Genomic DNA, 24,157 nt, shown 5'->3' with positions numbered 1-24,157 from the left:
AGGGCACATTTTGTACTCGAGGCCAAAGGTATTTTCTGGAAATTCAGTATTTTCTGGAAATACTGCCTCTGACATCGAAGCTAAGGTTGCAGCGTTGGATGTACCTGAGAACTTAGTATACGTTGATACTTTTAATATCACTCCATATATGGTGGTTGCAGCGGCAAAGAAATTGAAACGATCATTCTCGGCGTGGCCAGATGGCATACCCGCTGCAGTCTACAGTCATTGTGCAACTGTTTTAGCCGAGCCTTTTTGCGTGATATTAAACAAACCATTTGAGCAAGGAATTTTCCCGTTGATTTGGAAGCAGTCTTATATGTTTCCAGTGTACAAAACCGGTGATCGTAACAATGTATGCAACTACCGTGGTATAACAAATTTGTCGGCTGCTTCAAAGCTCTTCAAAATAATAGTGAGTAATAAGCTGTTCACTCGTACAAAAAATTACATCTTCACTGATCAACACGGTTTTATGCCCGGGCGTTCGGTCAGCACTAATCTTCTGGATTTTACCTCGACCTGTATTTCGCGTCTGGAGGAAAAAGTACAAATTGATGCCGTATACACTGATCTGAATGCGGCGTTCGACCGAATTGATCACCGAATTCTTTTATACAAGATATCGCGTCTCGGTCCAACACAGTCAAGTTAGATTCCTGTGTGTCATCTTCGTTCACGAACATATCTGGTGTACCTCAAGGCAGCAACATGGATCCACTTCTGTTCTCACTGTTTTTAATGACGCTATTTAGTTTTTCTCAGTGGAGTATTTTGCAAAAAATTTGTAAATTTGCACAGAAAGTGCAACGATCCACATTTTTATAACTTGACTACATCATATTCATTAAGACCTTTTATTGTCGGATGAATTAATAATAAATAAAAATGTTCAACTTCCACTTTAAAGGGCCCACCCTGTACAAAAGAATCTTTTTACAAAAAAATCACAATGAAGGTAAGGTGGTGTACTAAAATGCCAGAGTGCGGAATTTTTAAAAATCATCCTCAGTTTAAAAAAAAAAGTCAAGTGTAAAAAAGCCCAAGGCTGCCGACTTTCTCCTACAGTTCTAAAAATTCGAAACTTCTGCTTAGCCGCTACATTTATGGTTAAATGGTTGAGCAGAGTGAAAAAGGCGATCCGATTTTCTCGGATGAAAAATTGTCTGTATGTGGGTTTGAGTGAAGCGTGCTTGGTTGGGAAACAGTAGCGATTTTGATCAAAACATCAAACTGTCGAAAATCCGGTAAGTATGTATGTTCGAGTGTGCTTCTAAGAGCGAAGATTGCACCTAATTTCATCTTACTCTTAAAGTCAGAATAGACACAGCAGATCCAAAACGCAACTCGGTTTTGTGAAAACCTCATGGTAGTCATATTAAAAAATTAGCAATTTTTAATCAGCAACTAATTATATACTTGCTTTACGATTATCTAACAAAAGATCAAAAACTACTACTGCTGCTAATAGCCTACGTAAACCAGCCTTTTTCAGCTAATTTAAATAAATGATCTCATGCATTCTTGATATGCATCAGATATCTTCTGAGTGACATATCAAAAAAGGGGGGTTGAGTTATAACCAGTTTTTTTTTCAATTAGGAAGCTGCAACGAATAGAGTGAAGAAAACCTTCTGTTGACCAGACTTCGTTGCCGGTTCGTAGCGTACAGAAGAATTGCATAGCTACTGTTTCGATTATACTGACTAACTAATGATTTTAATCAACTTTTTTGTATTTAAATTATCAGCCTAACACTGCAAATCTACCAGCAAACGAAACCATTATTTTTAGAACGAGCAAAAAAAAAATGGTTTCCTGAAAACTAACTTCTTTCCATTAAACAAAATTAAATTCGTAAACCAACCACACATTAAAGCTCTAACCGGACCGTGTGAGAACCCACAAAAACTAGCCAAATCAAGTACAATCATTAAAGGCTCTTTATGGTTTCTACTCAACACAAAAAAACGTTTTCTACCCCAGAAACAACCAAAAAAGGGGTTGTTCTGCCATAATGCAATATTTTCTAAGATTAATTAAATAAATATCAAGAGCCGCTTATGGGCGAACAGCCGATCGGCCACCGGACGCTCCGACGACGGCAGAAGAAAACCAACAACTAAATGGCTTGTTAGTTTAGCAACCCACCTGACAGTGTCCTAGAAACTGTTCGACCGAGGCGGACACCAGAACGATCTGTCCTCGGCAGGTCACCGTCAGCAGGAATCCATTCAGCATACGAAATAGGCTATCCTGCACTTCCTGTTTCACCACATTGACCGGATCCGGTGGCGATTTACCAAACACTGAAAAAAAAAAGAACAAACAGAAGTGTTGCAGTTAATTTTCAAGTGTCCAAATATCAGTCCGGTCTGACATTGATGGCCCATCCCGGCCGGTCGTCAAACCGTGTCGGTGATCCAGCGACACTTACCATAATCCACCCGGAGCGCGTGGGCGGAGAATCGCAGCACCGCAGTTTTATCTACCCGCCGGGGTGATTCCGCCACGTGGGGTACGATGCCTGACAGTTCCTGGATCGATCCGTTCAGTTTATCTCGGCGATTTTTCTCCGCCCGGTTTCTCGCCTCGCGGCCGTTCCTGGTCGGAAAGGAAAGAGAGAGAGAGAGAGAGAAAAAAAAGATGTAATTACGGTTGTGAAATATATGAATTTCATGTTCATTTTCAAGGAAGGGACCGCTGAGAAGTGCGTGCGTGTGAATGTTTCATTCGAATCGAAAGCTTGTTTGTCGAGATGAAATAACCCGCATAACATCTTCTTTTCTCAGCTAATCGGAATCGTTTCAATAGGGGAAAATGGGAATAATTGGGAACTACCCATGCGTCCAAGCATCGCATAGGGTTGCATGAACAATCGCCTAAAATACTATTTTAAATTACTGTTGCATATTTGTATGATTAAAATTGAGCGTGTAACATGTCTAAGATTTCATCCTCGACCATTAGTATTGTGAGCTTATCAAATAACCTAATAGTAACTTTCAAACAAGTCTAAGTCTTTCGAAATCTATTCTTTTATCTTTGAGAAATTTTGTTGTATTTAAAAAAACAGAGGGATTCGGCGGTTACGTCAAATATAACATTGCATCTCTCGAAATGGAAATGTTCGCTACCATCCTTCCAAATTTGATTGACATTGTTAGCCTTCGAATAAGCCTATGTTTACCGAAATTTGTTGAGTCATCTTCGAAAAAATTCAGCCGATGAACTTGGTCCATAATTCAATAGTACCTTTCAAATGAACCTAGACTTGTTAAAATGGACTGAGCCAACTCAAAGACAATTGAACGGCAAAAAATAACGCGTTTTGTCGGTTACGTCACTTATACCATTATATCTTTAGAACTGGAAGTGCCAGCCATTTGATCTTCGAACTTAATCCACAATTCAATAGTAGATTTGAAACAAACCTAAATTTATTGAAAGTGGCTCAGTCATCTCTGAGAAAATTGCGCGTTAAAAAAAATACAACGCGTTTTATCGCTTACGTCACTTATACCATTATATCTCCGAAACCGGAAGCCGTTTGATCTTCGAACTTGATCGATAGCCCAAAAGCAACTTTTCAACGAGACTAAGCTTATTCAAATCGCTTAAGTCATCTCTGAGGAAATTGAGCGGTAAGAAAACAACGCGTTTTGTCGGTCACTTATCGTCCTTCCGGGTCTCGATTCGAAAGTCGGTTTTCACACGGTTTTTAACAAGTTACAATTACCACTTGGGAATTGAGGGTAATCGAGTAGGGTGAAGTCGTTTTTGTTTAAATTCATCCTTTTGTCACAGTACTACTGAGGTGACACTAGTTGAACTAAGCCAAAGGATGTAACCGGGTAAGCATATAAAAACTGCCCCCAAACAGAAATTGAATTAATACAAGCTTTTTGAAAGGATTGGTATAGCAGATGATTTTCCCAGAATTTTAAAACTTTAACTGCTATATTTGTGGAGTTGGGATGATTCTTCTAATTTTTATTTTATTTGAATTTTTCAAAAACGCCATTAACAAAAAAATTTAAAAAATATCAGGAATATTTTAGGAATTATGGGAATTAAACATTTACCAAAATGAAAGGTCTTATGGTCCCATATATTGCTATTGAATTTGATCCAGATCCGACTCCCGGTTCCGGAATTACAAGGCAATATGTGTAAATCTATGAGAAATTGGGTTCTCAATTTTCTCGGATATTTCTTAACCGATTTTTACAAACTAATATGCAAAAGAAAAGTTTTGAAATGTTTTAAAAAGTTCCAGGAAAATTGATCCAGATCCGACTTTCGGTTCTGGTATTACAGCACGACAAGTGAAATATTTTCAATTTCATGAGTATTTTTTCAAAAGTGATGGTGCAAATTTTTATAAGTTACTTACTAGTAAATTCATTTAGTTGGCAGACCTTGTTAGTTAGTGGATGTATAAATTTACTTTGGGACTACGGTTTCCGCTTTCGAACGCACCGGTAATGGTGAAGAAAAGCCCCAAAACGGAACTCACTTCGATTTCTCAGCAACGGTTAAACCGATTTTCACAAAGTATGATTCAAATTAAAGCTATCAGTGTTTTAAAAGATACTGTGCAATTCCATCCAGATCCTTTATTATAGGACGATGAGTATCAAAACTCTCAAACTGTCATATAAAATGATTCAAAACCGGTACGCATCGTTCCGTGCTGGTACGAAGAAGAAAACACCACCACCTAGCACACAGCACCTAGGGTTGCCTCATTTCCACAAAATTCAGAAACACCACAGAGTCTTCTAATGGTGTTCCTGAATATATTAGTAATATGAGAAAGACATCATTGAACCACTAGGTGGATTACAAAAGGTTTTTTTATTCGAACCTACATTTTTGGTACCTACCATTCTACATTTTACATCAAAAATCAATCATTTATGAGTACATTGCGCTGTATTATTTACAGATTATTGAAAAACTGTGGACGGGTACAATAAAACTATGCGTCTCCGTCAAATTATCATCGGATGGAGACGCATGGGATTTAGTTCTAAAATCATACACCACTCGCCTTCAGAACTAGATACTATGCGTTCTCATCTAAATAATAAATCAGTCTGGACAAGGATAAGTTTTCTTTTTCAAATAACTTGTTTTTTCCATTAAAGTGCCCAACTTGACTTTTTGACTGTAGGTAGGGAACATGATCGCCTATCTTGCAACAAAATTTTATCCCAATTCAAAATCGATTTCTTTCAGAATAGGAGTCGATTTGGATTTTTTTCCATGTTTTTATTCGAAAACTTGACTTAGTTTATAAAAATCACTAATACTACACTTTTTTGTAGACTTTGCCAGTTTTCGACTACAGCCCTTTGGAGAAAAAAAAATTGGTAAAAATAGTTTGGTTCTTTTCAAAAGACAGTCTAGATTATTTTTGGAAAAATCGAATCATTTTCACGAACAACTTTTTTTTTGTCTGCTATTGTTTCTAGTTAATAGTTTTCGAAATAGAGTTTTAATATATTTCCAGCGAGCAAATCAATTTTAAACGAGGGTTCTGCGGAGAACTATCGTGGTTCCGAAGGGGTCTGCGATATAAAAAGGTTAAGAGACACTGTTCTATCCCAATCAATCACAATGAATTTGTGTCAAAAAATAGCCCAAAAAAGCGTGTTAAAAAATTAAATCCTAATAATGTTCTCATGAGAAGGTTCGAATGACAAAAGATAGGTTGTGTATCATCACAGCACAAGGTGAAACAAGAAAAGATTTTTAAATTTGGTTTTTGTTTTTTTTTTTGATCTGGCTAAAATTTTGCACATTTCAGTACCAAAAAGGACAATTCGCGTCATCACTTCACCATTTCTACACCAGGTTTAATTTTGAGAAGGACCCGAAATACCTCCTCATTTCCTTTGCACACGTCTTCAGTATGACAACCCGTTTGTTTTGCAAGGATGGAGAGACCAACTGGACTTGAGACTGACTTTTTGTAGAACGAATGCATTTTTGAATGAAATTTCTTTTAGTTGTTGTGGCTTTTAACAGTTTTGACTCAAGTTAAAAGAAATCCTTCGTTTTTTGCATTTTCGCTCTAAATGATGGGTTAAAATTTTAAATCAAAGTCAAAAGCATTCTATAGACTTTGACCTTTTTGTTTGAGTTTAAGTTTGTGAAAATTGACCCAGCTATTTATAAAAAAAATAAAGAATTCCGTTTATCCACCACTATTTCCGGAATCACGAGCTGGGAACCGGTATAACTGATCGGTTCGTTTTTCCAGCAACTAGCAGAACCTATGAAATGAAACAGTTTTAAACCTAATTTATAAGAATTTTTACGTTTTTTTACATTATCGCTCAATATGGTAGGTTGCCATTTCATACACTCTACTAGAGATAGGAAAAACAGTTCATTTCAAAGAACCGTTCAGTGATGTAGGGTTCTATAAAAAGAACTAGTTCTCGAGAACCGTTCATTCGTTCTTTTCATAGTTAATTTACTTGTTGAATGACTAACCGAGATGCCTATTAGAACTGAGGCTTCGCAGTTTTCTTATAAAACTGTTTTCTACCGTCTCGAAAAAGATTAAGAATCAAGAGTAAACCAAGTCAACTTGTGTTGGTAATTTGTGTATCACGTACATTTTATTTGGTGCGTATGCCATAGATCTGTGTATTCATATATGCAGTGCACCGAGTTTATCAAAGTGGATTGCACGATTGAGTTTCAAACAATCTTTTTTTACAATAATTTATTCTCCAAAGAATGTTAAACCTGACCTGATTGATGGAAAATTGCTTACATTTTATGAATGTGTATTTTAATTCCCTAATAAAAAAGTTAGCAACACTGCTTCAATGCATTTGTATTGTACACAAGATAAACAAAACTAAATATTTTCTGTTACAAAAGCAGTTTTCCGGACGAATAAATAGTTTTACGATATCATATCCATATCCATTGCCTTTCGCGTGTTAAATTAATAGTTCCTATTTTGCGGGTTTACTTACAGACGGTACGTAAATTTTTATATCACAATAATTGCTGCAAGAGAAAATCCTTATAGGAATGTGTTTGTTGCTATATAAATGTATCAGTGGAGGTAAGCTGAAACTGAAATAATTTTTCTCGAGCAGTTTTAAGGAAAACGGAAGAGTTTTAGACTACGATTTTCGCTTTTCTTGAATTGCAATTTTAAGCAGTATGAACCGATTGGTTTATTTTTCAACCATATGGAAGATTTATTTAGTGAAATCAGGTAAAGAAGCGCCGGAGTTTGTTTTACGCACATTGTTGACATTACTCATACGCGCGCAAAGAGTCTTGTTCCTTAATCGAGCAAAAAAAGGTCCACGAAAAAACAACTGTTTGTCAATTATTCTTTGAACAGTTCACGAACGAATCGCCCATCCCTACACTCTACCCTGTATTTCCGAAACCGGAAGTCAGATCTGGATGAAATTCTACATCAATTTATGAAAACATAATACTTTTCATTTAAATCTGAGTTTGCGAATATCGGTCTGATTATATTTGTTCATCAACTAACCATACCTGCACAATTTACAAATTATACGGCTATTTAAATGTATTTGACTTGATTTTTTCATGTACTGTATAAAAACACTCTCTTGAAAATGATTTTTCATACTTATCAGGCTCTAATTCCGGAAGTCGTATCTGGATGAAACTCGGTAAAGTTATATGGGATTGTAAGACCTTTCATTTGAGCCCAAGCTTATGAAAATTAGATGAACGGTCTCTGAAAAAAATTGAGTTCGCTGTTTTAGTTCAGTTTGCACATTTTACTACGTAACTCCGGAATCGGTAGTCGGATCTGGATGAAATTCAATAGCAAGCTATGGGACTACAAGGCCATTGAAAAGAAAATCAATTGAGCGGTCTCTGAGAGTATCGGGTGCACTTTTTCCTCATTTTTTGGCACATTTTACCCCGTCTAGCTAACATATGTCTAACTTAACTCGAAATTTCCTTTTTGAATTTCATTTTACAGGGATATAAATGAACCTCAGAGAGCGGTTTAGGATTAAAACATATGTCTCTAAACTGGTAGGTCAGATTGATCTGGTGTCCTGAACAATGTTTATGTTATTTTCAAGGCTTTGGGCCAAAAAATGCACAGTAAAAAAGTAGTTTTCATTGCATCTCGAAAATAAAGTTTGAAAATCGATTATCTCAAAAAAAGTTTTTTTTAATGGTTAATTAATTGCAGTCTTTTGAAATTACACTGTGGTCTTAGTTTTACGTACCGCGTAAAAATGACCGGGCCGGAAAAAACCGCGTAAAATAATCCGTAACTTCGGCAATTTGCGTAAAAAAAAACCGCAAAACTAAAGAATTTTGGCTTTGATGCCAAATGTTTCAGAAATACATCTGTTTTCACCTAAAAAATGAGCACGGGTATAGTGTGATGGGTAAGTCGATGCCTTTCATGCAGTCCGTCTGGGTTCGATTCCCAACCCAGTAGTACATAGAGTCCGAAAGTTTTTCTGGCCAGAAGAGACTTATGACCTTAAGGTTAAAACCTCTCTAATCGAAACAAAAACCATTATTTTGATCGACTAAAAAACTGTAAAACTAAAAAACAATATTTTTTATGTCAAATGTCTTAGAAACGCATAAAATGTCCAGATCTGATGTGATCTAAAAAAATGTTTTTGAAAACAATCGACTCTGGGACTTCGAAAAATTTTTAGGCTTCCGAAATCGAAATTTTTTTATGCCGAGTGACTTAGAAACGCATAAAATGTAGAGATCTGGTGTAATCTCAAACAAAACATTTTTTTGGAGTGTCAAATTAAACAAATTGATTCGGGATAACACTAGATCTCGACGTTTCATGCATTTCTAAGACAAAACAAGAGATCTAGATAACTTTGAAAATTCCCGCGTGACTTCAGAAGTTTAGTAGGATTTTTGAAAATTGTTGGTTTATTAAAAAAACTGAGCTTTCTGTAAGTACGCAAAATTTCTAATGCTAAAAATTCTAAACAATATTTTGCACAATGCTACCGTTCGCAAGAAACAGCGAGAGCAAAACAAAAAATCTCCATCTTGACCTAAAGTGCAATAAACTTCTATAGTATCAGCTACAGCATAGCAATAAATATATAAGTATAATTTTAGAAAACAAAAAACAAAATATATAAGTGTTTTAGAAAAAAAATGACTAGTTCCCATATAGCCCTAATAATCATCTCACATTGTTAAAGACACTAAATCAATCGAACCAAACGGAACCGTTCTAGAGATATGTTTATGAAAATTTCCAAGAATTTGTGGTTAGATCCTTGTCAAAAAAAAAAGATTAGAGTAATAAAGAAGCAAAATGTCCTTTTCGGTCAAAAAAGAATGCTTATGCAAAATATAAAACAAATTGAATACACAACAAAACAACATTTTAATTCAAACGGAATTGCTTTTGCTGTAATTGAGAAAAATTCCCCGGAAATGGAATTAAATATCCACAAGCAGTTATGAGAAATAGTCAAGTTAGAAACTGTTTGCTTAATAAAGATCAAGACATTTTCCGAGAAACATAGTTGTCAACTATTTCGTACAGCGGAGGAAACTGCTCCCGCACTCTGCCATTTGGCATGGGTAATTTCCATTGTTCTCTTTCCCGAGGAAGCGGAGACGAATAATGATTAAATCTACTTTATTTACCATTCCCGGCTTAGAAAGTGTCGGACCAGCAGAAAACGAGTTTCACTTTCACAGCAGCAACTCCCACGAGAACATCCGCTTAGGTAAATTTGCTCACCCTCACGCGCCCAGCTCCTTGAGCTGTCACAGTCAACACCAGGGCGGCGGTGGCGTATCTCCCCGTATCGAGAGACACCTAATCCTAAATTTTACATATCCATTCCGAGCATCCGTTCACGCCTGGCTCCAACGATGGAGGTGCGATTGACATTTTTAGTAAAAAATCGTGTTTTCATTTGGGCTTTGGTCTTCTATCGCACACAGGAGCTTTAATCGAAACCGGAGAAATGTTTCCGGCAAGCTTGTGGCAGATCCTTTCCGGGGGCTCACCTTTCCGTGCATGTCCATTCCCCCGGGGGAAAGCTTTTATTTCCTCGGCACAAAGTGGTACATTGAATTTTTTCTTCTCTCAATCTGCATATGTTATCAATTTCTTTGGTGACACTGCCGTCATGTTGAGGCCCGTAGGCTTGCTAAATAGTGCGACATAACCGAGGCTCGGTGAAAATCGATGTTCTTGTCATTCATCAGAGTGAGCTAAGAATGATTACGTTCGGATGTATGAAATTTGAGAAATGAAGATTGGGAAAAACTTTGAATTTTTACTGGTATGAACGGGAATTTTTACTGGTATGGGAAAAACTTTGAATTTAACTGGTAATTCAACGATAAAAAAGAAAAAAACTATAAGCAAGCGGACGATTTCACCGTGACTTACTAAGAGTGAAGTTTTTTTTTCAGTTGCTCATTAGTATGAACTCTTTTAATCACATAAACTGATTAGGTAATGCGAAAACTGCTAAACAGCGCGAATCACCACAGAAAATATAATCAAATTGTTGTGGTTTTATTTTGTTTTCTCTCTGACGCTAGAAATCATGTTAACGTTGTTTCTCTCATTCAACATGAAACCGAATGTAACAAACAACACGACAGAAGCCGATTATTGTGTGTTTTTGTACAAGCACAAAACATGTCCACTAATTGTTCAATTATCTGTTCACCTTAAAGCCAATTAGATCGAAACCTGACTATCAAGCACACAATGTTAGACCCGCTCTGGACGCAATGTTTCAAACTCACACACATATTTCGTCATCACAGAGTATGAAAACATGTTCTTCTCGTTCACACCGAAGGTGAAATGCCGTGAAAGTACAACCCGCCAAAGAATTCCATATGCTTTCTAAACAGCAGGTAATTTGCCTACGAACGGCATGAAAATTATATTATAGGCAAATAAAACTTCCACCCACTGCCGGTGGTACTCCCATAATCAATACCCTCGGTACTATATCCGTATATGGAAACGACATCTTTATGCTGCGGTAGACGTTTGCGGTTAAGTTCGCTATACCACTTGTCGTCATACGTACACGGGAACCTGATGGGAGGAAAACCTAGATATTTGGTTGAATTGAACCTAAAACACAACAGTACATAAGATAAGAGGAATACTTCAGAAGTATTCGTTGAATACGAATTATTCAAGTGAGAAATCACGTCTTGCGTCTTCTAACTTTTTCTCAATTTCTACCTAACGAGAAATTAATTGAATAAGATAGTGAAACAACAAAAATTAAAAGGGAAATGCACGAGAAAAACGTACCCCAGAAAAGCGACCGACCTACAAACGTTCACCAAACTGTGAAACAGTTGAATTAAACCACTCTCTTATGGGAACAAGCTTTGCCATGTTTTGCAGTGGATTTTCATAAAAAAAAAACTATTCTAAACTCGTTAAGGTGTCACATCTGAAAAGCAAGCCGTTGACAAAACAAAATCTCAAATCAGTGCCTGGTGGCAAAGCAGAATAGCGAGGATAGATTTGTCACGCGGTTAGTGTTGGTTTTCTGTTGACTGTGTTTCCATGGATATAGAAGTATAATTGAATACTGTTGTGACCAAGTAAAGCGAAGCATGTTTGGTTCTTCTAGTTTAATTGGCAGGGTAGTTTAATTGGCAAAACAATTTCCCCGGTTAGAAGCTAGCTGAGGGTTCGAGTCCCGTCTCTGCGGTAATATTTTCGCGGTCTTCATTACATAGTTGCATTCGCATACCATTTTTTCAATCTGTTTTTTTCGTTATATACTGATCAAATTTCATACTAGCTTAAGACGGCTCTACGTCTTAACAAGACTAGAAAACATAGTTGATTTGATATCTAATTTGTTCTTCTTTCCGTTTAAACATCTGCTGATTAATTGGGTGTACAGATAGTTTCTAATGAAATTATGATTTTTTTTTGTTGAAAATTTGTGTAACACACTTTTTTCTTGAACCCAAACCCGATTACCCGATTAAAAATAAAATTCTTCACCGTACCCGATCAGAACCCAAAATGTTTTTTTTCTTAAGCCCAAACTCGATCGAAATTTAAAATTTCTACCCTAACCTTGAGTCGGATTAGTTTTCAGGATTTCGGATAAAAATGCGAATTCAAAAAAAAACATGAACCAGTCGGATTTGGGTTTGGATTAGGTTTTGGATTCAAATCGACCACCACAGTAAATTGAGTAATTCCAGACACCACAAACTTCACAAACTCTGATAAAAATGAAACTTTGCACACGTCTACAATACAACAAACTATTTTTTTTCACGAATAGAGAGACCAAACCAATTCAAGAGAGGCATATATTTTTGTTTCGATCGGGTTCAACCTCAAGGTCATTCGCCTCTTCGGGCCAGAAAAACATTGCAAGGAGTTTATCGAAAATAAGCTATCCACATACATTTGTTTTGTACGCATGTATTTGTGATGTTTTTTATGCTCAGATTACAGCATGCTGTGCGTTTGGCTGTCAGCTTTCGTTTGTTTACTTATTTGTGCGATTGATTTTCTGCATTTTCAAAATGTCGCCTATTGAAAACGAAGTGAAAATTAAGGTTCTGGACACAAGGCTAAGTGAGAAGGGTATTACTATGCGAAAATTGGCGAAGCGGTTTGGAATTCATAATGCCAGTGTTAAAACCATCATTAATAAGTTTGGGGAACACTATTCTTTGGATGAGCTTCCAGGAAGATGCCGAAAACCCGGTTCTTCCAACCCGAAACTGGACCAGAAAGTGGTATCTCTAATCATGAAGAACAAATCAATGTCAATACGTGATTTGGCCAAAAAATCAAGAACGAGTGTAGGAATGATCCAGCGTACCAAGAGGCGAAATCACCTGAAGACCTACACGAAGAAGAAAATCTCGAAACAAAGTGTAGAGCAGAAGAAGCGAGCAGCAACAAGGGCCCGGAAATTGTATTCGCGTCTCTTGCAGTGTCCGGATGCATGCGTTTTGATGGACGATGAGACTTATGTAAAAAAGGACTCAAAAACTCTTCGAGGTCCGCAATACTTTACTGTCGTCGTTAGGGAGGATGTGAGCGATGCGGACAGGTCGATTCAAGTGGAGAAATTCGGTCGAAAGGTATGGCAAGCAATATGTTTCTGTGGTTTGAAGTCAACCATTTTTTACACTACCGGAACTATAAATGCAGAAATCTATCAATCTGAGTTTCTCCAGACGAGATTGCTGCCTTTATATAAGAAGCATAGCACACCTCCACTGTTTTGGCCGGATTTAGCGTCGGCTCACTATGTCAAAACCACTCTCAATTGGCTTGCGGAAAAGAGTATAAATTTCGTTGAGAAAAATATCAATCCACCAAATTGCCTTCAGCTTCGACCCATCGAATGTTACTGGGCAATCTTGATGAGGGTCTTCAAGAAGACTGGTAAGGCAGCTGGGAACATGCAGGAGTTCAAAAAAATTTGGGCTCAAGCGTCTAGAAATTGCGATGCAACGCTTGTCCGGAACTTGATGAAGAGCGTTCGATCAAAAGTTCGAAAATTCTCGAAGGAATAACTTAAATTTCATCCGGTTTTCATTATGCTCAAGTTTAACCTCATACAATAAAGGATCAATTTTTAGTTTCAATAAAATATCGTTTTTTTATCATAATTTGAAAGAAAAAATTGTGGATAGCTTATTTTCGATACACTCCTTAACCCTATGTGCGGGGTTGAGAAATGAACCCAGACAGGCTGCGGCATCGACTTCCCGAGTAAAGTCTAAAATCAAAATTAGAACAAATTGATATTTGATTATGATAGCAACATCATATTGAAATCCTAATATGATATCGACTCATCAAATTTTCAATTAATATCACATTGGGTTATCATTTTGCTGTTTAAAGGCAAAAGTTTTGTGAAACTCAAAAAATAAAAATATTAAAATCAACAACTTAGTGAATCAATTGAAATTGAACAAATTTCAAATGGCAGCACAAAAATACAAAGTTGAGTTTCAATGGAAGAATTATTCCTTCGATCCTTTGTTACCTTTTACAAAAATGCTTTGACATCCTGCTGAAATCCTGCAGTTGACCGCAACCATAACCGCGAAGAAACGATTTTTATTTCAACTTTTACGCAAATAATGCTCTTTCGTTTTAACCACGAGAATATTGGTGTCAAACCATACGTCTGTGAGGCATTAGATAAATTGGCGAATATCGGTACCACGTTTGTCTGAAGCAGGTCAATCTGAATAGTGGCTTTGGCATTCCCATCTCGCTGATCGATATTCGATATTTGTAATCATACGACGTCGCGAAGTTCATTCCAAAGCTTTTTGTCCATTATTTTCAGTGCATCCAGAAATCGAATCGCCAAACCCGTTCTGAAAATACCCATAACTTTATATCCAACAGTATGAAAAAATTCATTGTTAACGAAGTTCTAACATCGAACATTGAATGTCTCAGATTTCAGAACCTAGAGCTAACTCTTAATAATACTTTAGTGGCTTAGAGGAGCCACCAAGAAAATATATGTTTAATTAGTATATTCCTAAGTAGTCCACAAACTATGTCGAAGACACTCGTCAAAACAATTCTCACTCCTAGTTATAAATGCTTAGAACTTTATATACTTACTAACGCTAGATATTATGAGAAGTGTTTCATCAATCATCTGATAGATCTTGGAACTTTAATACACTTTTCTAAAGAAATCGTCTAACTAAATCTTTATAATTTTGAGCCACAGGACTAATTCTGCATCTAATGATTGTAAATTATAAGTCTACACAGGAACTAAAAATTTACTGAAGAGATCTATTTATGGTCAGAAGCGAGATAATCGTTCATTGTCCCAATTAGTCGAAAAAACAAATGATCTGGAATACCCTATTGCCGGATTTCTAATTCACGTTCCCTGTGTTGTAAAAGACTTCACTTTAAAACGTTCGGTCTTCAGAGCCTCTAAATTCGTATTTCAAAGTGATTACATCTGCGAGTTATGTGCGATCAAGTAGATAACTCAATTTGATGTTATGTTTGAATGCCACAGCTTTGGATATGAGAAGGACAAAGAGAACATTTTTATACTGTGCTCAAATAGCCACACTGCTATTCACGGTGGATGCGGGATGGAACGACAGAACGAGTGTGCACTGACAGAAACTACCTGTACAACTTTGTGAAACAACACTGCTTGTCATATAACCGAACATTTTCCATCTCCTAACCGCTAGCACTTACAGTCCATAGCAATCGCAAAAAGTTCGCATTCCAAAACACCTAAGTTCGAAACCGGTTTCTCTCCGCGGTAGTGTGGAGATTGCATGAAATCTTTTTTCTTGCTTGCGAGTAATATCGCCTAAATGTATACTATCCCGGACCTTTTTGGCTGTTCTATTTTTAGATTATGCTCGTGACGTGTCATTACATCATATATGTGCTTTCACTCAGAGCAAAACTAGTTTCCAGTTTATGTCACACAGCATTTTTTTTGCTTTCAATTTTGATCTTTTAACCGTTAAAACGACCAAAACGATAGCAAATTAAGTATTCGATATATACGAACAGCACAACATCAAATTGAGTTTTCTTTTTAATCTCACACTCTACTCGGGTTACCCATGACGCTATACCCGTCCCCATAGAGTGGATATTTGTTAAAAAAAAACGTTGTCGAAGTAGTCCTAGGAAATCGATAGAGCATTCTAAACAGAAATATACACTGAAAAAAAAAGTCGAAAACTTTTTTTAGAAATAAAAAATTTAACAAAAAATTTTAATTGAAAATCTCGTGAATTTTTTTTCAAATAAAAAATTAAAATTCACATTTGTTGTTTCTTAAGTTAGAATTGAAATAATTTTTTGGCATTTTTCAGTTTGAAGTTTCTGATCAAAAATAGTCATTCAAACAATAAACTAATGTTATACATATGAAAAGCAATAAGTTTACTTATAGTCATATCGTTTTCGAGAGATTTAGACATGAAATGCAGAGAACACAAATTTAAGATGAATTGCTAAAGCAGCGTAATTCATAAAAACCCCTCGTAATCCACCTAGTGGTGTGATAATGTGATAATGCCTTTCTCTTCATTCATAACAGTTTCATGAAAATATATTTCATACTTTTATTAAATAATTTCGGATACTAATTTTGACACCAATTGTTTCAGATTGATTCGAGTAGTTCACAAAAGCATGCTTCATTGTTTATGTCACACAGTCAGCATAATTTTTCCCAACTCGTGCTTGACTCGAAAAATTTTTTTTTTATTTTTAAAATATCGACTTTCTGGGACTTATTAAAATTATTAAAATATAAAAAAATAAGTCCCAGAAAGCCGATTTTTTCAAAAAAAATTCTTTTTGAGATGACACTAAATCTCGACGTTTCATGCAATTCTAAGACGTTTGGCATAAAAAAAATTCGATTTCTGAAATTTCATGTACTCTCTATGGCGATTTTTCAAGAACGAAAATTGTCAAACTTTAACCGTCGGGTAGCACCTCTTACCCATATCTGATTCAGCTCAAATTTTGTATGGGGGCTTTTTTCAAAGTGCTCAGACTTTTGAGTACCACCGCCTTACGAAATTAGGGGAATCCCAAAATATTCACACCCTTATATATATTAGAGCGGTAAAAAACACCGTTTTGCCTTTCTCATATAGAAAGGTTATGCAATCACTGTGAAAACCGACTTTTGAACCGAGGCCCGGAGGGCCGAGTGTCATATACCATTCGACTCAGTTCGTCGAGTACGCAAAATGTCTATGTGTGTATGTGTGTGTGTATGTGTGTGTATGTGCGTATGTGTGTATGTAACGTTTATTGCACTAACTATATGGGGTAAAATGTGCAAAAAAATGAAAATATGTGTTCTAACTTTTCTCATAGATGGCGCGACCGATTTTCACAAACTTAGGTTCAAATGAAAGGTCCTGTGGTCCCATACGTAATTCCTGAATTTCATCAGGATCCGACTTCCGGATCCGTAAATATAGGGTAAAGTGTGTTAAAAATTTTATACCATCACTGAAAAGAGCGACAAACCGTAAAAAGTTTTCTAAATCGACCTCAAATCTTTTCCAATTGACATTTTTTATCAGTTAACGGTCAAACAAATCTATTTCGATTATTCTTTTAAGAATCGAAGAAAAATATTTTGAAGAATACCACAGTATTATATATGATAGTTTGATTGATATGAGAAAGGCATCATTACACCACTAGGTGGATTAAAACAGGTTTTTTGTCGGTTACGTCACTTATACAATCATATTTCCGGAACCAAAAGTCACAGCCATTTGATGTTTGAACTTGATCAATGGCCCGACAGTAGCTTTCAAACGATCATATGTTTGTTAAAATCGGTTCAGCCATCTCTGAGAAAATTGAGCGCGTTAAAATAGCTTCGAAAGGGCACACACACACACACACACACACACACACATTTTCCGATCTCGTCGAACTGAGTCGAATTGTATATAACACTATGGGTCTCCGAGGCTCCGTTCGAAAGTCGGTTTTCGCAGCAATTCTAATATCTTTCTATGGAGAAAGGCAAAACCACTCTTAATCCACCTAGTGGTGTGATAATGCCTTTCTCTTTCTTCAAAACAGCCTCATGATTTTTTTATCTTTTCATAAAGTAATTTCTGACACTAATTTGTGCTCATTTTTTGAACCAAATAATTCAGATTGCGTTTTATCGGTTACGTCACTTATGCTACCATATCTCCGGAACCAAAAGTCACAGGCATTTGATCTTCTGACTTGATTTGCCTAACAATAGCTTTCAAATGGGCCAAGACTTGTTAAAATCCGTTCAGCCATCTCCGAGACACTTGTGCGGTAAAAAACAACACTTTTTGTCAGTTACGTCACTTATACCATTATATCTCCGAAACCAGAAGTCACAGGCAATTGATATTTGAACTTGATCAATGGCCCGACAGTAACTTTTGAACTTTTAAAGCTTGTTAGAAATAAAAAATTAACCAAAAAAATTAAATTGAAAATTTTATGAATTTTTTTTCAAACTAAAACTTCAATTTTTTTATTAACTTGATTAGTACGAATTGAGAACTTCTTAAGTTACAGTTCTGGAATTTTCCAGCTTGAAGTTTCTGATGAAAAATAGTCATTCAAACAATAGACTTATGTTAAACATATAAAAAGCAATAAATTTACTTATAGTGATATCCGTCCCATAAGTAATCCTTTCCGAGAGCTTTAGGCATGAAATGCAAAGAACACAAATTTAAGATCAAATGCTAAAGCGGCATAATTCATTAATAGTCAGAGTTTTTCTGGCGTGTAGAATCAAATTCCATTGTTTAAATATTTAATTTTCATCAGAAACCTTAAGCAAAAGTTATCAGTTTTAGTTCATATTATTAAAATTAACAACACATGTGGATTTGAAATTTAAGTTAAAATAAAATTATTTTTAAAAATGGATGAGAAAAAATGTTTGAATTTTTATTTCTGCGCATAGTTTCTAAAGTGATCAATCGTTTTCTTGAAATTTATTTGACTTCATTTTGTACTAACACCTTCTCCTACGATTCAATAAAATTTCATTCAAAAATACATACCTTCTTTCTGAGAAGCAGTTTTGTGATCCCCATTTAAAAAAAAACTTGGTATCTTCGAGTCAATTCACACATCGACTCCCATTTTCCATTATTCATACAAAGTGAGCCGTTGTTCAGCAAGGTAGAAATTCGAGAGCGTTATGTCTAGGATGTATGGTGGGAGAGGTAACACTCACCATTTGAGCGTATGGAAGTATGTTTTGACAAAGATTGCAATGCAATCAAGCGCATTAATTGCCGACGCAGTTCCTTCCATGTGATATTTTCGGATGTTTTGGTTCTTTTTTTCATTTATTTATTTGATCAGGCTCAAAGCCTTACAGCAAAACGGAACCGTCCACATTTTTTCCACCACTGGATCTAGTTTTTTTACTCACTCTCTTTGCTATTCAGAAAGTTAAGTTTACTATTCTTGCACTCGTCCATTGGTTCGTTGTCGCTGTTGTTGTTGTTAGAAATAGCGTTATGAGGTTTCTCGAAAGGCTTACTGTAGTGAGCAGATTTTTGACAATATTCACAAGTGACTAGTTGATGGTCGTTGGTGACAAGTGATTTACATGGAGTTCTCGTGTCCCAATCAAAAGTTATATAAGAAAGTATAGGCTTCTTTGGGCGCATGCGTAACAAACGTGCATTCCTGGTGTATGCCTGGAAGAAATTTCTTCCACTTTTCCTTTTCCATGGAAAGAATCACTTCGTACTGCTTCATTGTGACTCGAATATACATATCGTAGGCGACTATGAGAAGATCTAGTACACTAGATGTCTATAGCATCATCCCTCCTGGTAAATTGTTTCTGATGTTTGTATACTTCATATTATGGTTTTAGTCGTTGTCTTTAGCAAACTCATTAGGTTTGCACCCATAATAAGATTGAACGTATATTACTTTATTCATATTATTGAGTTTTGTTAGGCAAGGTTCCAATTTCTTGTACCGAATATCGAAATTGAGCCCGCCTAAAGTCAACAACAACGGTATTTTTTCGTATTGGTAGCGGCACTTTTATTTTGTAGATTACCTTTGGCGAGGTATTGAAACAAACTGCAATACTGCATCTTCACACATATTTACTATAACTCAGAAATGAATTTTATAAAAAGTGCACTTAGTCATAATATGAGTTTTCTCCCCATTTACTCATTTTTTAGATGAAGAAATAGGCTGTCTAGATTTGAGTTATTTCATCTCAAAATAGGGAAGCATGTTTTATTTTATTTGAGTTGACTTCACTCAAAAGTTTAGTTCTTCGAACTCATAATAATAATAGTCTTTTCGCGCATACCTGAGTACATAGAATTTTTGGTTTTATTTTAATAATTTTATTTTTTAATACCTGCACGCACCGTAGCACTATTAGTCGTCGATTCTGGCGGGTCTTTGGATGCAGATTATTTGGGAAATTCTCCTTCTTCAGAAGTATTAATTTTGTTACGATTTACCAAGTGTGGAAATGTTGTAACAGAAAGTGTCGCTTGAAATTAACTCCTGATCAGACATGCGAATTGTAACTGTGTACAAAATTCAAATTTTTCGTTACAAATGAACTCGTAACTATGCAAAGCAGAGTGCCTAAAATTACGCATTACAATTGAGGAGGATTTCACGAAGCAAATGTTCGAATATGCACCGAATCCATGATTTACCTCAGTGCTGACACCGTACATTTCGATGTATTGATAAGATCAGGTATTCATGTGTTTAAATGAGGAAGAAAAAAACTGATGAGTGAAATAATAGATGTACAAGTCGTCACCAAAGTATGAAGATGAAGAATTGATGAAATTGAAGGATCAAGACCCGTCGCAATCGCAGGAAGAACTTACAAAATCACTCGCGGGTACTCAGCCAGCCATTTGTCAACATTCAAAAGCAATGGGTATGGTTCGAAAGGTAGGTAATCGGGTGCCTAATGAATTGAAGCAAAGGGACATCTAACGTCGTTTCTTCACTACTCCTATGACAGAAATATAAAGGTTTCTTGAATCGAATTGTCACTGGCGATAAAAAGTGGGTCGATAACGATAATCCAAAACACAGAGCAATGTATGGACACCCCGGCCAAGCAGCATCATCGACGGCCGTTCAGAATATTCATGACCTGCAGGTTTTGCTCTGTATATGGTGAATTCAGCTGGATAGACCTCCCTCGTGATCCTTTTACTCGGTTGCAGCAGCCCATAATACACCATTATGAGCTGCTGCAACCGAGTAAACGAATCACGGGGAGGTCTATCGATAACAATTGATACGTTTGAGCCAAGCATTGTAAGAAAAACGGCCGCAATACATCTAAAGACACGACAAACTAATTTTGCAACATGACAATGCTCGCCCACAAATGCGAAGTCCTACCTCACCCCCTGTATAGCCCACGGCCAAAGTTCATAAAAATTCAGGATTATGTACGAAATACGACCGATCATGATGACATTGAAAATGCAATTTTCAAACTCTCATCAACAGATTTAAATTTAACTAATACACCAATAATTGCAAAACACTACCTAGGATTCTAATGTTAATATTAGGATTTCAGGAAGTTAGAACCTTCGCTACTACCGGCCTCTATTACAGCCAGGGGTTGACTGAGGAAGTGATGGTTGGTGCATATATTAATAGATTCCTCTTTGTGCGAAGGTTCATACCGCCTAGAACGATGCGGTATTTTTTCATACATGATGCAAAGTCTTCCTATGCTGATCGAAGCTACCGAAGAACTGCTACTGAACTAAATGCGAGGTTAACATCAAACCAGTCGGCCGTGCACGAGGAATCAAAAGGATGACATCATTATGGCCTGCTGTGATTGGTTAGTGACAACATAGGTCGATTCTAACCAATTTTTCAATGGTGTGCTATTGAAATACTGAAACGACGTTTCCATACATGTTTAAATTAAATGTTTCCGAATCGATTGGAAGCTAAATCTAAATTATATAAATCCACGCGGCTGAATTTGTATTTTTAAACTGACGCCTCCTGCTCCGTGTAGTGAAGAGTAAGGCATTTCCGATGCAAAAAGGGTATCCCTGAATTGACAAAAAAATGGGAAAAAATTGCCTTGCGATGGACAATACTTTGAATAGTGAATTTGCAACCATTTTCTATCAATCAAGTTTCGAATTTCGAGAAAAAACGTCACGAACTTGTTTATGCCTCTAATAAAAGAAATGACAATTTTTAAATACTCAAAAGGAAAGTCCTGATTATTTGTTAGAAATATACTACACTCAAATTGGAAATGTTTCTGTTCGGAGAAATAGTTTTACCAATTGTGTAATGAAACACTCAAAACGACGAAAATTAAGTTCGAAACGACTCAAAAGTCTTGTGAAAGAAAATAAATAAATCGTTTAAAATAAAGAGACAATTCGCAACTACACATCAGCAAAAATTATCATGCTGATAACGATGCTGGTATAGTCACTCATCAGTGTCTAGCTGAAACACAGTAGGTAAATTGGATTGGGGATTGTATGGTGATAACTCTCTCTATTGCACGATGATGCAACAAGAAGAGTCAAAGAAATGGGCTACGTAGCGACAGTTCAAAGTTGATTGTATGCGGAAGTTTTATTCAACCAAGTTGTTTTCTGAATTTAGCTCCATACTAGTGCAGTTGGCAGAACGACGATTTCTCCATATAGGAAAAGTGATGGGTTGTCATAAATGATTTTTCACTATTAGTAAACTATTTTCTATTTTTCAACTGGCGAGTTTAAATATTAAAAGTTTGACACCTGATGACGAGTACAGTGTTATTTAGTTTGGTAATGCAATTAAAAAACTTTCTGTTGAATGTACTGAAAGAGGACAAACATCGCTTTATTTATATGCCGGATCGGGAAATATCCCTAGCCGAAATAAGTTATATTGTTCTAGGCGAGTGCCATTCCATTATGTGTTTTTTGGCTAAAGTTATTCACCCAACACTTTCTATTTATAGCAATAAAACCAACGGTTAATGGATGGTAGGCACTACATCAGTAAGGATAAATGCTTGAACAAGATTCTTACAGGACAATGGCAAAGAACAGCAGAGAGCGATCAACTTTCTAGGCGTATCGCGTTCCCAAAAGATTACCCTTATGTGTGTTCAGTTCATGTTTTCAGCATAAACATTGTTGTTCTGCAGGAGAGGGAAGCAGGGCAGACCATCACAGACGGTCCAGAATTCGATCCTTACACCGCTCCGACCGAGCTACCCAAAACGGGTGGATAATCGATCATGATATCGTAGTCGTGCTACCGCCTCCTTTGCTCAGGCCTATACTGATTACTGTTTGCTATGCTTTTAACAAGCTTGGTACGATGGTTACCAGCAGCACCATTCGACGCACACTCAACGCCCCACCCACCCCTCTCTGACACTCAATTTTTTCCCAGGCCAACGCGAAAACAGGAAGCAGAGAAAACTCTCAACACAACGCGACAACGGCTAGATTTAATATGACCTTGATTTCCGCGCGAACCGATAGAGCGTTGAAGTTCGATTGATTCGGGCTGCCGTCGGCTGTCACTGCGAATAGAAGTGGAAAATCTAGTACCCAAAATTTCTGAAATATGGGATTATTATCCATAGCAACTGAGTAGGATAGAGTTTATTTCCTAATGCAAATACGCTGACTGTTTGCATGGTGGCCGTGGTGGTGAAGTGGAGAGATTGATATCCAAACAGTATAAAAGGATCCGATTGAATCAGGATTTCGCATTCGACTTTGACATAAAAAATTTATTCACTCCGGGAGGATTGTCGTGAGGGATAGAGATGAAATGATGGAAACAATGTAGCGACTCACGCTCAGATAAGCAGCTATTTCGTATGGGTTGAGTGGCCATTCACCTCATTTTGGATGGACATAGATCTGAACTCGGCATTCAGTAACACTGTGTACTAGGAGTCACATAAAGCCGGTGTTTTCTGGATTGAATTGATGCAAGAAAATTACAATTTGATTTGAAAGGCATTCGGATGAATCCACGGACCTTCTTCTGTCGCACTCTGGACTAGTTAAGCTCAGCAGCCATTTTTTACCTAACATCAAACCTTTTTTTGTGCGGCATCTTGTGTCGTATTTCCAATTTTACAACTTCCGCTCAGAAACTGCACAGTATTTTCGACTGCAAACTATTGATAGACAACGAACTCTACCTACTTGTCGCTGTATTACCTCGCGACTAAGGTTATAGTGTGTCACATCCGAAGCTTTCTGTATCCCAATGAAGGATGGTACACATGTCTAAACTTGGTCTTGGTCGCAATTGCATCGGGAAATATCCCTAGCCCTAGTCCTTTCATTAGTTTTCAGACGAATTTATCAGTGAAACAGACTTGAATTACTTACTTTGACCAACAAAAAAAAAAATCGAATCGGCAGGTGATTTGCAGTTGTGGACAGGAGCTATTTCTAGTTTTTGTCGTACATAGCTTAATATTTTAAAGATTTACAAATACCATTGTCCATAAAACAAGTTCATATCATTATCTTTTTTCGAGATTTGGAAATATGATTTCAAATCTTTATCAATATTACT

General features: G+C 36.6%; 1 protein-coding gene across 7 annotated transcripts in view; it reads right to left on the bottom strand.

Annotated features, from left to right (window-relative positions):
* The window catches only part of LOC131434996 (circadian locomoter output cycles protein kaput-like), a 184,956-nt gene that overhangs the window by 15,909 nt on the left and 144,890 nt on the right, over positions 1 to 24,157 (bottom strand). For all 7 annotated transcript variants that reach the window (XM_058602418.1, XM_058602419.1, XM_058602420.1 and 4 more), the window contains 2 exons: positions 2,438 to 2,604; positions 2,152 to 2,309 (listed from right to left, as the gene is read on the bottom strand). In XM_058602418.1, the coding sequence (XP_058458401.1) occupies positions 2,152 to 2,309; positions 2,438 to 2,604 (325 nt within the window). The remainder of the gene's footprint in view (positions 1 to 2,151; positions 2,310 to 2,437; positions 2,605 to 24,157) is intronic.

This window comes from Malaya genurostris, chromosome 3 (genome assembly GCF_030247185.1).
Source record: "Malaya genurostris strain Urasoe2022 chromosome 3, Malgen_1.1, whole genome shotgun sequence".
In the NCBI taxonomy this organism is placed as follows: Eukaryota; Metazoa; Arthropoda; class Insecta; order Diptera; family Culicidae; genus Malaya; species Malaya genurostris.
This window is presented reverse-complemented; position numbering and strand designations above follow the sequence as displayed.